We start from the raw sequence: 14516 nt of genomic DNA, 5'->3' as shown, positions 1-14516 counted from the left end.
TGCAGAGGGCGGAGTGGGTGGACGGCGTCAGAGGGGAGGTGTGTGGGTGCTGAGCGGCAGGGTTTGAATTGCAAGGGTCAATTCAACCTTGTATTTCTCAACCTTAAGAGGAGTGGACTTCAAACTCCCCAGCTAGCATGCTGTCCATTGCTATTGCTTTGGCTTGGGAATTCTGGGAGTTGAAGTTTTAAAGCCAAAAAGGTTGACAAACCCTGGTCTGATCTGGCCTCCCCCTTTGTTTCTAACAAGATCCTAGTAAAAGTAATTTATTACAGAATTCTTGTTGGTTTTAACAGAAGTGCGTCTTGCGGACACACTTGTGTGTCTTTGGCTTTACAAATAGTAATAACAAGGTTCCTGTTTTCTGTCCCTGTTGAAATGTGAGAAATAGCTTGGTAATCCTCATGACCTTTGTACCACTTTTCAAAGGAAAGTACTTTTTGAATGATTTGATGGAAGGTTTTGTTTTTTAACTAAAGGCTACTGAAGGATTTGAGCCCAGCTTTAGCATCATTTATTAGATTGAGAAACTAGCTGAGGAAAAAGACCAAATTCTTTCCACTCTGGTTTCTTCTTCTTTTTTTAAAAGAAAAATGATAGGCAAACGTGGTGATCTTTAGCACACTTTAGCAGGATCAAGCCAATTAAAGTCCTGGAAAATATGTGGCTGTGTGTTGAGAAAGAGAAGACTTGAATCGTTTAATGTCCAAATAGACACAAATCTTAAACAGGTTAAATATGGCCTCTGAACATTTTTAATGTATATTCTACACAGGAAAGATAATCATTTCTGGGACAATGAATGCATATTAGGAGTAGGGAAAATCAGGATCCCCAGCAATTTATGACCACACAACTCAAACTAAATTGGGTCTTTGTGCATTAAACTGGATTTGCAAATAAATTGCATATTTTTTAAAATAGAGGACAAAGAATGTAATGGAGTTTATACAGTATAGAATATATAAATAACAAGTTACTCATCACTGCAAAATTAAGAAATAGAAGTTTAAGTAAACCACTGCCTGAGATTTAGTAACATGTTTTTAATATAAAACCATGACTATAAAAGTTAAACTCCAATGCCAGATATGTCAAGAAAGAGCAGTTTTGGAAGGAGTCAGTTTGGAATGAAGAACTGACTAGCACTGTGTACTTTTTCACTGCTGTGCAAAAATTGTGGGAGGAGAGTAAATTCGAGGACTAAAGCTAAGGGAAAAGGTAAAACTCTTTCCTGATACTTTTTTTCATGGGATTAATTGCTGGGATTAATTGCTGGAAAAATGTACATTTTTCATGTAGCATTTATTTCAGAACTTTAATTCCTTAGTTGTAAAAACCCAGCATATGTCTGTCCATCTATTCACTCACCAATCTCAGCCAATCTCAATGTATACAAGGTTGTACTTGGACAATAAAGGTTCATTCATTCAATCTCCATTCAACTTCACAGAAATAAACTCAGAAAAAAAAATTATATAAAAAGTGCAATTGCCATGTGGTGAAAAAAAGCAATCCTTCACATCATCCCCATCCTAGAGGGGCCCACCCTAATTCAAGAGCTAGAACAAAAGTACTTTTTCAGGCTGTCTTGAAAGTGCATAAGTGGGAGCAAAATAAGAACACCTGAGAAGCGGTACAAGCATGCAGGCATCACAACAGACAAGTCTGTTTCCCCGATCCCTCTAGGTGACATTACTTAACCTGGAAGAGAGTTGTAAAAAAGTGGTCCTTGTTTCAACCCTTGAATTAGGATTTTATTCCTAGATACTAGTATAGTCATTAAACTCTGGCTGGGGAATTCTGGAAGTTGAAGCCCACAGGATTTAAAGTTGCCAAGCCTGGGTACCCCTAACTTAGCAACTGTTACATGCCAGTAAGCCTAAGCAAATATCTGAATTTATATCTGTTGCACAACAAATTAATAACAGCTTTAATAAGACAAGTCAAGCATAAGAATCACCATTTTGACCAGTCAATAATTATTTATCTTATGTGTTTGTAAGTACTTTTGTATTATGAGTAAGTACTATATCTCTTGTAATTACCAGATAATACTGTTACTTTCCTTCCTGGTATATATGGCTCATGCTAAAACAGAATTTGTTTCAGGTTTTGGATTAATAACTTTTATAAATATATCTGTTGTAATTTATAAACCATGACAATTGTTTATCATGAATCAAAACATAAGTTTTAAGGAAATGTGTGATGTAAACATTCTTACATTCCCACTATTATTTTTATTTGGGCTAGCTTTCTGAAGATGTAGTAAATAGAATGAAGGAAAAAAGTCAACCTAAACAAGACCAGCGATCTCAAGAGAAATCTAAGGCGTCCACAGGTATTGCGTGCCTTTTATTTAAGGGATGACTTATAAATTAATGAATCTGTTCCATACTACTAGAGATATGTTTTGTGATGAAACATCCTTTCGGCGTGATCTCAAAACCTACCTTTTTGAACAAGCTGGCCTGGCCTGATGGGATGGGGTTGGGTTTTGTTAATATCCTTTGTTAGATTTTTCAAACTTTGTAATAGCTTTTTTGTTGTGAGAATTCTGCATAATTCCTGTTGGCACTCTGGAATGTTTCAGTATATTCATAATTCATAAGCAGTTTATTCACCCAATATTTTAGATTTCATAGATTTGCTTTTTTGTTTCATCTTTCTTCTGAAATACAGTAGATTGCTTTGTAAAGCTGAGTGGCTTTGTTTCTTTTTGTAATTCCTATAAAAATGAAACAGGAAATTTATTTTTCTATAATAAGTATTTGTTTTCATTTATTCAGGGATCTGTCCACCTACCACAGAAAGTTTGGGTCAAAAGCCTTCTGAAGCAAAGGAGGATCTGTATAAGAGGTATGATGTTTCAATCACTACTTTGAAGGTTTTGACCTCTTAAAAATTCTCTTAAATGTATTTTAAATTTTATTGTCAAGACCAATGGAAAAATGCACACATTCTGCAACATTCTGCACCGTTATTCTGTAATAACAGTGTAGAGTAACAATAAAATTAATTTAAAAAAATAAAAAGTCCCTGAAAAAAAATCACAAACAGAATTCCCCTTCCCCAAGTTGACCAATTGCTAGAAAGTCTTTTCTTGTCCCTTGTTGAAAAAAATGCTAATTGATAACTAAGTATCGTATTTTTCGGACCATAAGACACACTTTTTTCCCCCAAAAGTGGTGGGGGGAAAACGAGGGTGCGTCTTATGGTCCAAAGGTGATCTGTATGGCCAGCCCCAACCTCTGCAAGTGGAAAGCAAGGGAGATCGCCAGGAGCACGAATCGGCACGTGCTGAGAAACGCCGATCTCATGCTCCTGCAATCTGCCTCACTCGGTTTCAGCTTCCCTTGCTACAAGAGAAAACAGGCTGAAACGGAGTGAGGGAGATTGCCAGGAATGCGAATCGGCTGATCTCGCTCACGCTGCTGCAATCTCCCTCATTTCTGCCTGCTTTCTCTTGTAGCAAGGGAAGCTGAAACCGAGAGAGGGAGTTTGCAGGAGTGCGAGATCGGCCGATTCGCATTTCTGGCAATCTCCCTAGCTCCGTTTCAGCCTGCTTTCTGCAAGAGAAAGCCGGGCCGCAGGGCTGCCTCCACGGGTACTGCTCTAACGCAGAGAGGGAAGGACAAAGAGGGAGGGAAGGAAGGAAGGAAGGAAGGAAGGAAGGAAGGAAGGAAGGAAGGAAGGAAGGGACAATGGGAGAGGGAGGGAGAGAGAGAGAGAGAGAAAGAGGGAGAGAGAGAAGGAGAAAGAAATAGGGAGGGAGAAAGAGAGAGAGAGAGGAGAAAGAAAGGGAGAGAAATAGAGGGAGAGAAAGGGAGAGAAAGGCGATCACATGACCCTGGAACAATGTAACCATCATAAATATGAATCGATTGCCAAGCATCCGAATGTAAATCACATGACCCTGGGGATGCTGCAACAGTCATAAGTGTGAAAAATGGTCGTAAGTCACTTTTTTCAGTGCCGTCGTAACTTTGAACAGTCACTACGTGAATCATTGTAAGTCAAGGACTACCTGTACTTTATCATTTTTTCCCTTTTTTGGTGGGGGGTCAAGTTTTTGACACCTTGCTGGGCGACTGGTGGTACTCGGACATTGCCTTGTCCTAAAAGTGGTACAATGGATGAAAAGGTTGAAAAACCCTGTTTTAGTATACCGGTACTATTTGGTTCAGAATTTTTTTTTTCTTGTATGCCTGCTCTAAAAACATCTTATGCGTCTTATGGTCAGGTGCGTCTTATGGTCCGAAAAATACGGTAATCCATTGTGTCAAATAAAGTATAGATTTTGCATTGACCTTACCCAGCAACTTGATGTAAATGTTAAAAAGGACAGGAGAGGGACCCAAGCTCTGAGAAACCCAACATTACAGGGGACTAGGATTCGACCTCTCTTCCCACAAATGCCAGCCAAAACTGGCTAAAAGAAGAATGGAGATCCACTCTAAAACAGTACCTCCCGTTTCCAATTATTGAATCTGCTTCAAAAGGATACCATTATCAATGGTATCAAAAGCTACTGAGAAATCCAGAAGACCCAGGATGGTTGCAACACCCCTATCCTGAGTCCTCCAGAGTTCCTCTACAAGCAGTAGCAATGCCATCTTGGTACTCTACTCCCAGACTGAAAAGGGGCCAGATAATCCGCTTCATCTGTAGTCCTCTGAAGCTGAGTGGCCACTATCCTCTCAACAATTTTCCTCCAAAAGGAAAGGTTGGAGACTGGACAAAAGTTGTCAAATATGGTTGGATCCAAGGGTCACCCCTTGAAAAGAAGGTGTCTCCACTGCCTTCTTTAAGGCAGGAGATACTTCTACTCCCACAAAGAGACCTTAATCACTGCTTGGACCCAACCATATACCACCTCCCAGGAGGGACATTGGGTCAGATGTGTCTCAGTCTTTCCAAAGGTTCTGCCCAGCTAGAATCCACCTCAGAGTGAAGCTGAGGAACTTTGTCAGAAAGATGCCGAGAATATTATTCACAGTGGCCCTGCAAGAGCCCCCTCTGCTCCTCCTTATCCAGAAGGGACATATTCACTTAAAACATGGTTGCTGCGTAACTTGCTTAGCAGTACTAAGTGTGAGTATGAGTGGAGAAGTAAGAGCTTTGCTACGTCCTAATGAACACACACATCTGTGTTTGATCAACAAGTCATGGATGAGGGGAGCTTTATTACAGGCCAATCTTGCATTCATCAGCAACAGTTGGAGTCTAGAACCACTGAAGCTCCAGAAACGTTATGGGGTTGAGCACAGGAGGCTAGAAGATGGTATCTGACAGGGCAAGCCACTAGTATACAAAATGAAAGCAAACCCTACTAGTACTGATGATTTTCCCTAGTTTGGTAATGAAACGTTTGCAAGAAAACAACCAAGCTGAAGAGAGCACCGAGGGCCCCACATTTCACTGTCTACTGAGGGATGAAACTAATGACCTAGGGGCTTCTCAGACATACTCTTGTTAGTTCTCTTTGTTTGGTTGCTTTCTGAGCTCACTCCCTGGAACCTGGTTGCTTGATATTCCTTTACAGCCCTTGTTTTTTCAGCAGGGCTGTATAGGCTTTATATCATCTCAGTGAGATCTGGGCCTAAGAATTGTATAAGTCCCTCATGTTAGTCATCCATATTGGGCAATTAGCCTTTCCCTGAACATCTCTTTCAGTTAGCAGTATTTCCTCCTTCAGGATACAGCACTTTTCCTCTTTGTCTTGTTGAACCCCCATAGCAAACACCTTTCTCCCTCAATCAACAATGGTATGGCTGAAATAATGCTAAATCTGTGTCTCATAAAATCTCTGAAAATTGAAAGGAGGAGAGACGCTGCAGAGATATTTCAGAAGGTGGAACCATGATCCCATATAAATCTCCAGGAAGCGTCCACTGATGAAGAGGTTTAAAACAAAGAATATATTTTTTTTAATCTGGGAGAAGGGATTGTGTTATCTTACATTGTGTGTATGTGTGTATTTATCAAACATGAGATATAAACAGAGAAATTAGGAAGAGTAAAGAACAGGAACTGCTGAAGGCACTAAAGATCCAAATGGGTAGTTTAGTCGGTTTTTACTTCTGTGTAATTCAAACAAACTTAATAACCCAATGCTCAATAAACGTGGCATAGAAATGTGTGGCTTATTGGACTGTGTGAATATTGTGCTATGAAAAATTAATTGTAATACTTTCATATGATTTTTACCTGTTTTGACCTTATGTTTCAATGAAGGAAAATTCTTTTTATTTCAGAGAATAATTTTTAAGTGAAATGCCAGGCATTATTAAATAACCTAAGAGATTATTCTCAAAGGAAGTTGAGTGACATATACCTCAAAAATATGCAAGTGTGTCCATAAATCATTAAGTTACTAGTTTAAAATAAAGATATGCCAGGAGATTTTAGGACAGTTGCTCACAAGTATATTGATACCTGTCATTTGTGACACCAATATTATGGAACAGCCTCTGTTTAGAAATTAACTTTAGCCTTCTGGAGGCTTTTAAAAACCAAACTTTTCCATTCTAATGAATATGATTGTCACATTTTGGATTTTTAAAAAAATGATTAGGCGTTATAATTATTATATTCAATTAAACACTATGTTTTAATGTTTCATTCTCTGGATATTTCTACTGTATTTTAATAACTTGTAAGCTGCTTTGAATTGTGAAGATTTAGTGGGATATGACATTGATAAATAAATCCATCTTTAAAGATGGTAAATTGTATTTATTAATATAAATCTTATACTACTCCAATCTTACAACTCCAATCAATGTACAAGTATCTTAATAGCAGGTTTAATATATAAGTGCCCACATCAATGAAAACACTTAGGAACAAATAAAAGATGGCCATTTTCATTCCATGCTGGTTGTCAAGTGCTCACTTTAACAGGAAGAGTTTCAGAAGCTTCTTAAAAGGCAGAAGAGGATGCCCAAATGTACCTTGGGAGGTTTTGTATTCCATAGAATTGTGACGACCTGTCTTCTGGCCCATATCTCCTTATTTCATATGGAGATGCTTCTCTGAGTGAGTCTATGACAATTTGTTGCAGCCAACTTGCCAGAGAACAACTCATTGCGGGACAAGAGTTACACTAAACTCAAATGATGGGAAAGAATCATTAAAGAAAGGATGCAAAAGGAAGGACAGAATAAAATGTGAATGGTAAAAATTAAAATAATTTTTAATTTATTTTAAATAATTAAATAGAATTGTCAAATTGTCCTGCAGTGAGTTGTCCCATGATGAGTTGGATGTTGCAAGTTGTCCCGCAGCAAGTTGGCCTTGGCGAGCTGGCCATGGCGAGTCGGCTGCAGTGAATTGGTGTTAGCAAGTTGTCCCATTCCCCTCTGAGTAGGTTGTCTCTTAGTATCTTAATATCTTAAGAGAGCAGTGTGATGTAGTTAGAATAGAGTAACGGAGTAACAGAATAAGACAGTTGGAAGGGTCCTTGGAGTTCTTGTAGTCTAACTCGCTGCTGAGACAGGAAACCCTATATCATTTCAGACAAATGGTGGGAGTCCTGCTTGGAGCTTTGTTGGCAGCTCAGTACCAATTAAACAAACTGAAACAACATCCAAATAGAGTAAGAACTCTAGAAGATTGTATGTTACTGTACAGACTAATAGACTTTTGCCTGAACCAAGTATTACTATTGTTTTTCACTATTGTTCAATCTGTATACCTACCTTACTCTGTACACCGCCCCGAGTCCCTTGGGAGAAGGGCAGTTTATAAAAACAAACAAACAAACAAATAAATAAATAAATTAAAGGACTAAGTATTAAAGGTATATTTAGAAAGGTGGAGAGCAATAGCCTGTTGGGGAAGATGTGTGTGTTGCAATAAAGTATAAGGCAATCTAAGATAATTCAAAATCCTGCTGTATAGGATTTTTTTAGTTAATGGCTAGCATTTTAAATTGGGTCCATTACTTTGATTGCTGTATTCTGTATGTTATAACTTCAAAGGATGTTTTCAGAGACTGGCCCCCATAGAGTATGTTGCAGTGGTCCAACCACATAACAATAAAAGTGTATGTAATTAATTAGACCGTTCAGTCATAGGAGTCCAGCCATAGCTGCCACCTTAGTCAAACCTGAGCAGAGGCACCATGGCCACAGCTTCTACTTGCTACTTCAGTAGGAACCACACATCTAAGAGAATCTCCAACACATAATTCCTCTACTACAGGGAGTACAGCCTTGTCTAAAACTACGGATGAAGCCAAGCCCTACTTTTTTCTTTGTATGTTAAGACTGGTGTAATCTGGTTAAAACATAATACAAGTTTATTTATTCCTCATTCCATTACATCAATGGATTGGGCATTTTGTAAAAATCTGACAAATTTACAATATATGACCCCCAAAAATAAACTGTATAAAAAGTGACAATGGATCACATGGGGCCTCTTAATATTTATATCTGAATTTAGAGTATAAACCAATATTTTATAGTTTAGAATTTACATAAACATTGCCTGAGCATATTCATTTTGACTGTGATGTTATGTTGTTAGGATTATGATGCTGTAAAATAATTTGTCAGTTTTTAAAATTGTTTTTGTTAATTATAAAGACTCATTTTAAGCTAAAGAAACAATATAATGATAATGATAATGATACTAATACTACTACTAAATAATAATAATAATAATAATAATAATAATAATAATAATAATAATAATAATAATAATAATAATAAAGTTGGAAGAGACCTTGGAGGTCATTTAGTCCAACCCCCTGCTCAGGCAGGAAACCCTATACCATTTCAAACAAATGGCTGTCCTGTCTCTTCTTAAAAACTTCCAGTGTTGGAGCATTCACTGCTTCTGGAGGCAGGTTGTTCCACTGGTTAATTGTTCTAACAGTCATGAAGTTTCTTCTTAACAGGTTACTTCTCTCCTTGATTAGTTTCCATCTGTTGCTTCTTGTCCTGCCTTCAGGTGCTTCAGAGAATAGCTTGACTCCCTCTTCTTTGTGGCAGCTCTTGAGATATTGGAACACTGCTATTATGTCACCCCTCGCCCTTTCACAGTCCAAGCATCTGTAAAGTGTTTTATATTTTTTATTCTTCTCCTTGGAAAATTTATTTTATTTTATTTTATTTTATTTTAATTCCATTTATATCCCGCCCTTCTCCGAAGACTCAGGGCGGCTTACAAGCTTAGCAGTAGCCTTCATTCTATGTATATGCCTGCTTATTAGGGCTTTCACACATACCCCAAGCGGCATTATTACAAAGTCAGCTTAATTGCCCCCAACAATCTGGGTCCTCATTTTACCTATCTCAGAAGGATGGAAGGCTGAGTCAACCTTGAGCCTGGTGGGATGCGAACCTGCAATAATTGCAGGCAGCTGGTGTTACTTAAGGAGGCATTAGCCCACTGCTCCACCAAGGCTAATGTTCCACTGCTCCACTGCTCCAAAATCATTGAACATTACACCTGGTTATGACTACCCCATACATTGGGTTTTTCATTTCAGTGAAATTTAATTCTGCAATGTACTGTGATGAACTACTAACACCAGCTCTTGGATCATTTGAGAACTTTTAGCCTATAGCTGCTGCTGATTACTTTCTTCTTTACAGGTATGAACAGGAGCAAGCAATGGTCCAAGAGGAACTACTTCGATTGGCAAAAAGGGAGGAGGCAGTCAGCCAGAGTTTGAATGCTGCCCTCCAACAGGAGAGAATTAGTGACCAAGAGGGGAAGCAGAAAGCACCCTATTTGGTGAGTCCAATGACATACCAATTCCTCAACTTCCTGGAATAAAATTTGTCAAAGGTTTTTTTCCCCACATCAGGGGTGTCAACCTCTCAACGTCACGTGACGTGTCGCGACGTATTCTGACTCTTTTTCCATTGCTGGCAATGGGGTGGGTGTGGTTTTGCCATGATGCATCCGGCCTGCGGGCCGGCAATTTGACACCCCTGCCCCACGTAGTCTTCATTTTAGCATTGCAAAAATGCAAGAATATAAAGTCTGCTGTTGCACCTGAATCCAGCTCAAAATTTTAATTCCTTCCTCTCCCCATTCTTTCTTTCTACAGCCCACCTGTTGTTCACTTCTTCATACCCTTAACCTATTTCAATATCTGCCATGTGATCCCAGGAATAGGCATGCATTGTTTGGGGAATTCATTTAATTTATTAGATTGATATGTTACCTGTTGTCCAGGGACTCAAGATGGTGAACATAGTGCTCCCTCATATTGTTTTTTCACAACAGCCCCCCAGTGAGCTTCTGCAGTGGATAGGGGACTACACCCCGAGTCTTCCTATTGTTGGTCCAACACGCAGCCACTACTTCACAGTTTTAGAGAGCTACTGTTTTCATACCCCTATAGTCTTGGAAGCACTTTTTTGTCATTGAATATAAAGTTACGCACAGTCCTGGTGTATTTGTAGTTATCTGTATAAATAAATAAAGCTCAATCTGTTTAATTGCAAGAATATTTTAAGATATAATATTTAAAGTAAACAGAGCCCTGTAGCTTATCTTGATGGTTATTCTGCGATAAAACAATTTAGACTATAAAGAAAGTCGTATTTCTGCTAGACCTGTCTAATCTGATGAGAAATACTAGTTGTAACTAGTGGTCACAATGTAGAAGGTGTCAAACCAGTGTGATTAGACATGAAGAATTAAACACATGAAAAAGAGGTAATATCCCAGGCAGGTAAAAGGTGGGTGAGATATCATACATGGCAGCTGCACTGTTAACTCTATTATCACTATGTAAGTGCTAATTTTTTTCTTGTGTGAAAAGTAATTATCAGGCTCTTATACAAAAAAAATACTATGAATTGTTGCCAAATTCACGGTTTATGAGTAAGCTACCAAGGAATGCCTTGCTTGATCCTGCTTATGGAATATTCTCTTAAAATCATGAGAAGAAAGTTCAAGAAACATACCACGGAGGATATCGTGAGTGCTGCTAATTCATTTCAGGAACCTCAGTATAACACCTATATTTTCTTGCAGACAGATTTCTAAAACCAGAGTTGCTTTGGAATAATATAGGCAACAGAGCGAATTAATAAATAAAATCATTTGGATAAAAATCAGATAGTATAATAGAAAGCATGTAGACCAGGGATGCCAAACTGGCGGCCCACGGCCCGGATGTGTCTGACATAGGTCACGCCCACCCCAGCTTCACAAAGGTGAAACAAGTCATACATCATGATATGTCACATGACGCAATCAAGTTTGACACCCATGATGTAGACTAATGAAGCTTTATTGAAATACACAGATAAACTGACTTAAATATATGTGAGCAAACTGTGGTTTTGCAGCATGAAATCATTGGGCAAGGTATCTGGGCTCCCAATTAATTCTGCCACAAAATAGTCAAATTTTAACACAGGATTTTGTTTTCATATTTAGCTAGATGTTTTATCCATTACGTTTTAGGAACATGTAACAAAGATAGTAGAGGAAACTCAAGTGAGATTAGTGTCTCTTGCAGGAACCCGAAATTCATGACATACAGTGTAGGAACCATGCAAATAGATTGCTATTTTCTTGCTATTTAATAAAAGAAGTGTAGTTTAAAAATAATAGCAGATCTCCAACATAGTACAACATAGTACATAATACAGTAGTGTATTATATTGTAAGGCTGTAGGAACATATGCTGTATGTGAATGATTTTATATAAATAAAAAAGAATTGAAAAATGCTTGTATACAGGTAGTCTTCGTTTAGCCAATGTAATTGGTTCTGCCAAAATGGTTGCTAGGTGACAGTCACTAAATTAACCACTTGATTGGGAGAGAAAGAGATGCAAAGATCGCTGGTTGCTGCCAACTCATTCACATAAAATTATTTTGTGCAGCAATACCTATGCTACTCTCATTTTGGTGTGCATTGATGTCACATGTAGAAATGTTGGTTGAAAAATGATTTTTACTACTGTTTGCTATTATTTATTACTCTTGTATTTGTAGTCACTATCCAAGGCAGTTGCTAAACGAGGACTACCTGCATGCTTTATTCAAATGTTGTAAAATCAGGGTACAAATTCTGAATTTCACAGTTGTTTAATTGGTTTATTGTCTTGGGCAACCCATAAAATTTGAAGTGTACATGTTTTAAATATAGCGGTCACAAAATAAAAAACTTATTTACTTTCCATTGTTAGAAAGCATGTTAAGATAATCTGTATTAACCAGAGTATTAACTGTAATCCAGTCTGATTAATATGGATTTAGTAATTCTATGTGAGAATCCCTAATACAAATCAACAAGGTTTTAATGAAAAAAGCATTTTAAAGATGTATTAAACACTGCCCATGAATGCATCTTTGTATTGGGGCATGGTTACTAAATTGACACTAAAATTAATGAAACTTGGATGCATAGATTATTCAGAAAAGCCAATGCTAATGTTGTTCAAGCCTCATTCAAACACTGCAGTTATTCATTAGGGTAATGGCTTGGCAAGGTAGTGGCAATAGCTTTTCATAAATTTGGAAAATGCTTTTATAGAATTTTCAGTGTCTGTGCTGTTTCTTTTATTACTGTGGTATGTAAACAAACAAGTTAAACGGAGGCTTACAGCAGCTCAGGACACACATTATGAAACAGTTTTTATTTTTATTTTTTTTTATTCAGATGGGTTGGCTACAACTCCCATCCTTTCCAAGCAGCATGGCTAGCTACTGTGCACACTGAAATTTATGGATCTGGGGCACTAAGCTGGAGTAGGTGATTATAACAGCTGAAGGATACTCATACTGGCATGGGTATCACAATGCCCATTGCTGTGATGGGAATGTGTACCTGCAGCAGCAGAGGGGGAGTATTTTGCCAACTAAGAGCCTTCCCAGAAAAGGACTACGTGGTCCTGAGTTGGTTAGGGAAGAGGTTCAGGGTAACCAACCCTAGCTCTAGTAGTAAATTAGGTAATTGTAGCTTTAGTTTAGCAAGATTCTGTGCACTAAATACAAGCAAATAAAAGATTGAACTTGACTGGATCTTACTGCCTTGTCTGTTCTTGCCTATCAAAGCCATATAATTTTTAAAAACGGATGCTGGGCCACTATCATCATCATTGAAGTGGTAGTGCCATATTCATGATAGTATTTCTTTTACATTCTTTTTGTATTTACAAACAGTTGATCAACATGCCATTTACGTTTTGTTAATGTTTTGCTGGTACACTTCACTGAAGCCTATAAAGATTGACTTGTATGTTCTTACACCAGGGGTGTCAAACTCGCAATGTCACATGACATATCATGACTTTTTTCCCCAATGCTGGCAATGGGGTGGGCACGATTTCAGCATGACGCATTTGGCCAGCGGCCTGGCAGTTTGACATCCCTGTCTTACACACATTGAATTGTAGTATCATATTTTAAATGGTTAGGTTCCTTAAGTGTTGTATGAGTAGGAAATAATATAAATAACAAACATGTTTCTGTTTCTCTAGGCCATAGAAAATTTCATTTTTTCTTTCTTTCACAAGCTTGGTCATTAGTGTGGAGACATAAAATAGTTCTCTTATAAAGCTTTTCCCAATTTGGAATCTTTCTCATCATTCCTGAAACACGTCGTGGTGTGCTTCTAGCTTCTCTTTGTTTCTTACATGACTCATTTGACTCCCACTAGGGCAGGGGTGTCAAACTCAAATTCATCAGCATTGTGTTTGCCCTCAGGGGGCCGGGTGGGTATGGCCAGGGTGGGCGTGGCCTACTGGGTGGGCGTGGCTAGAGTGCATATGGCCTACTGGGTGGGCGTGGCCAGCTCTACATCATTCGCATCAAGGGTGCCTATGGGGGGCCTGGGCAGGAGTGGGACAGATCTGAAGGTCTCTGGCAGGAGGAGGGTCTCTGGGCCAGGGCCAAGGCAGTGGGGGCCATTCCCTCACTGCTTCCAGGATGGCTTCGTGGGCCACATGAAACCACTTTGCGGGCCGGATCTGGCCCCCGGGCCTTGTGTTTGACATGTCTGCACTAGAGAAACCTTTATTATATTTATATTTATTAGATTTTTATACCGCCCTTCTCCCGAAGGACTCAGGGCGTTGTACGGGGCAATAAATATCAAAATACAAAATACAAAAGTTAAAAAACATTAAATAATTATGCCCGATATAATACGTTAGTTAAAATCCATGTTAAAACCCCAGACCCCAAACCCATCAGACCAGGCCGGCTTGTTCAAATAAATAAGTTTTTAGATCATGTCGGAAGGAGCGAAGGTCGGGGGCCATCCGGAGCTCAACCGGTAAGCGGTTCCACAGGTCTGGCGCTCCCACAGAGAACGCCCTCTTAGTCTAAATCTTAGCCCCTCCATATCTGTCCATATCTGTCCATTTCATTTATCTGGCTCCTTAATAACATTTCCTCACAGGAAGAAGTAATCCATTGAACAGGGATTATCTATCATAGTTTATTGAGCTCCTCATTGACCCATTGGTCACTGAGGAAGAATTGTTTAGTGATTGGGCTGCTAAAATATTTGGAAGGATTTCTATTCTG

The 14516-nt window shown here is 38.7% G+C and overlaps 1 protein-coding gene across 1 annotated transcript in view; it reads left to right on the top strand.

Moving 5' to 3' along the window:
• The window catches only part of CHCHD6 (coiled-coil-helix-coiled-coil-helix domain containing 6), a 287597-nt gene that overhangs the window by 194 nt on the left and 272887 nt on the right, over positions 1 to 14516 (top strand). Inside the window, exons 2-4 of the mRNA XM_083357005.1 lie at positions 2257 to 2344; positions 2793 to 2862; positions 9612 to 9753. Of these exons, the coding sequence (XP_083213131.1) occupies positions 2257 to 2344; positions 2793 to 2862; positions 9612 to 9753 (300 nt within the window). The remainder of the gene's footprint in view (positions 1 to 2256; positions 2345 to 2792; positions 2863 to 9611; positions 9754 to 14516) is intronic.

Source organism: Vipera ursinii (genome assembly GCF_947247035.1).
Source record: "Vipera ursinii genome assembly, chromosome: 2".
Lineage (NCBI taxonomy): Eukaryota > Metazoa > Chordata > Lepidosauria > Squamata > Viperidae > Vipera > Vipera ursinii.
Note: the sequence above shows the minus strand (reverse complement) of the source record. Positions and strands in the feature narration are given on the sequence as shown.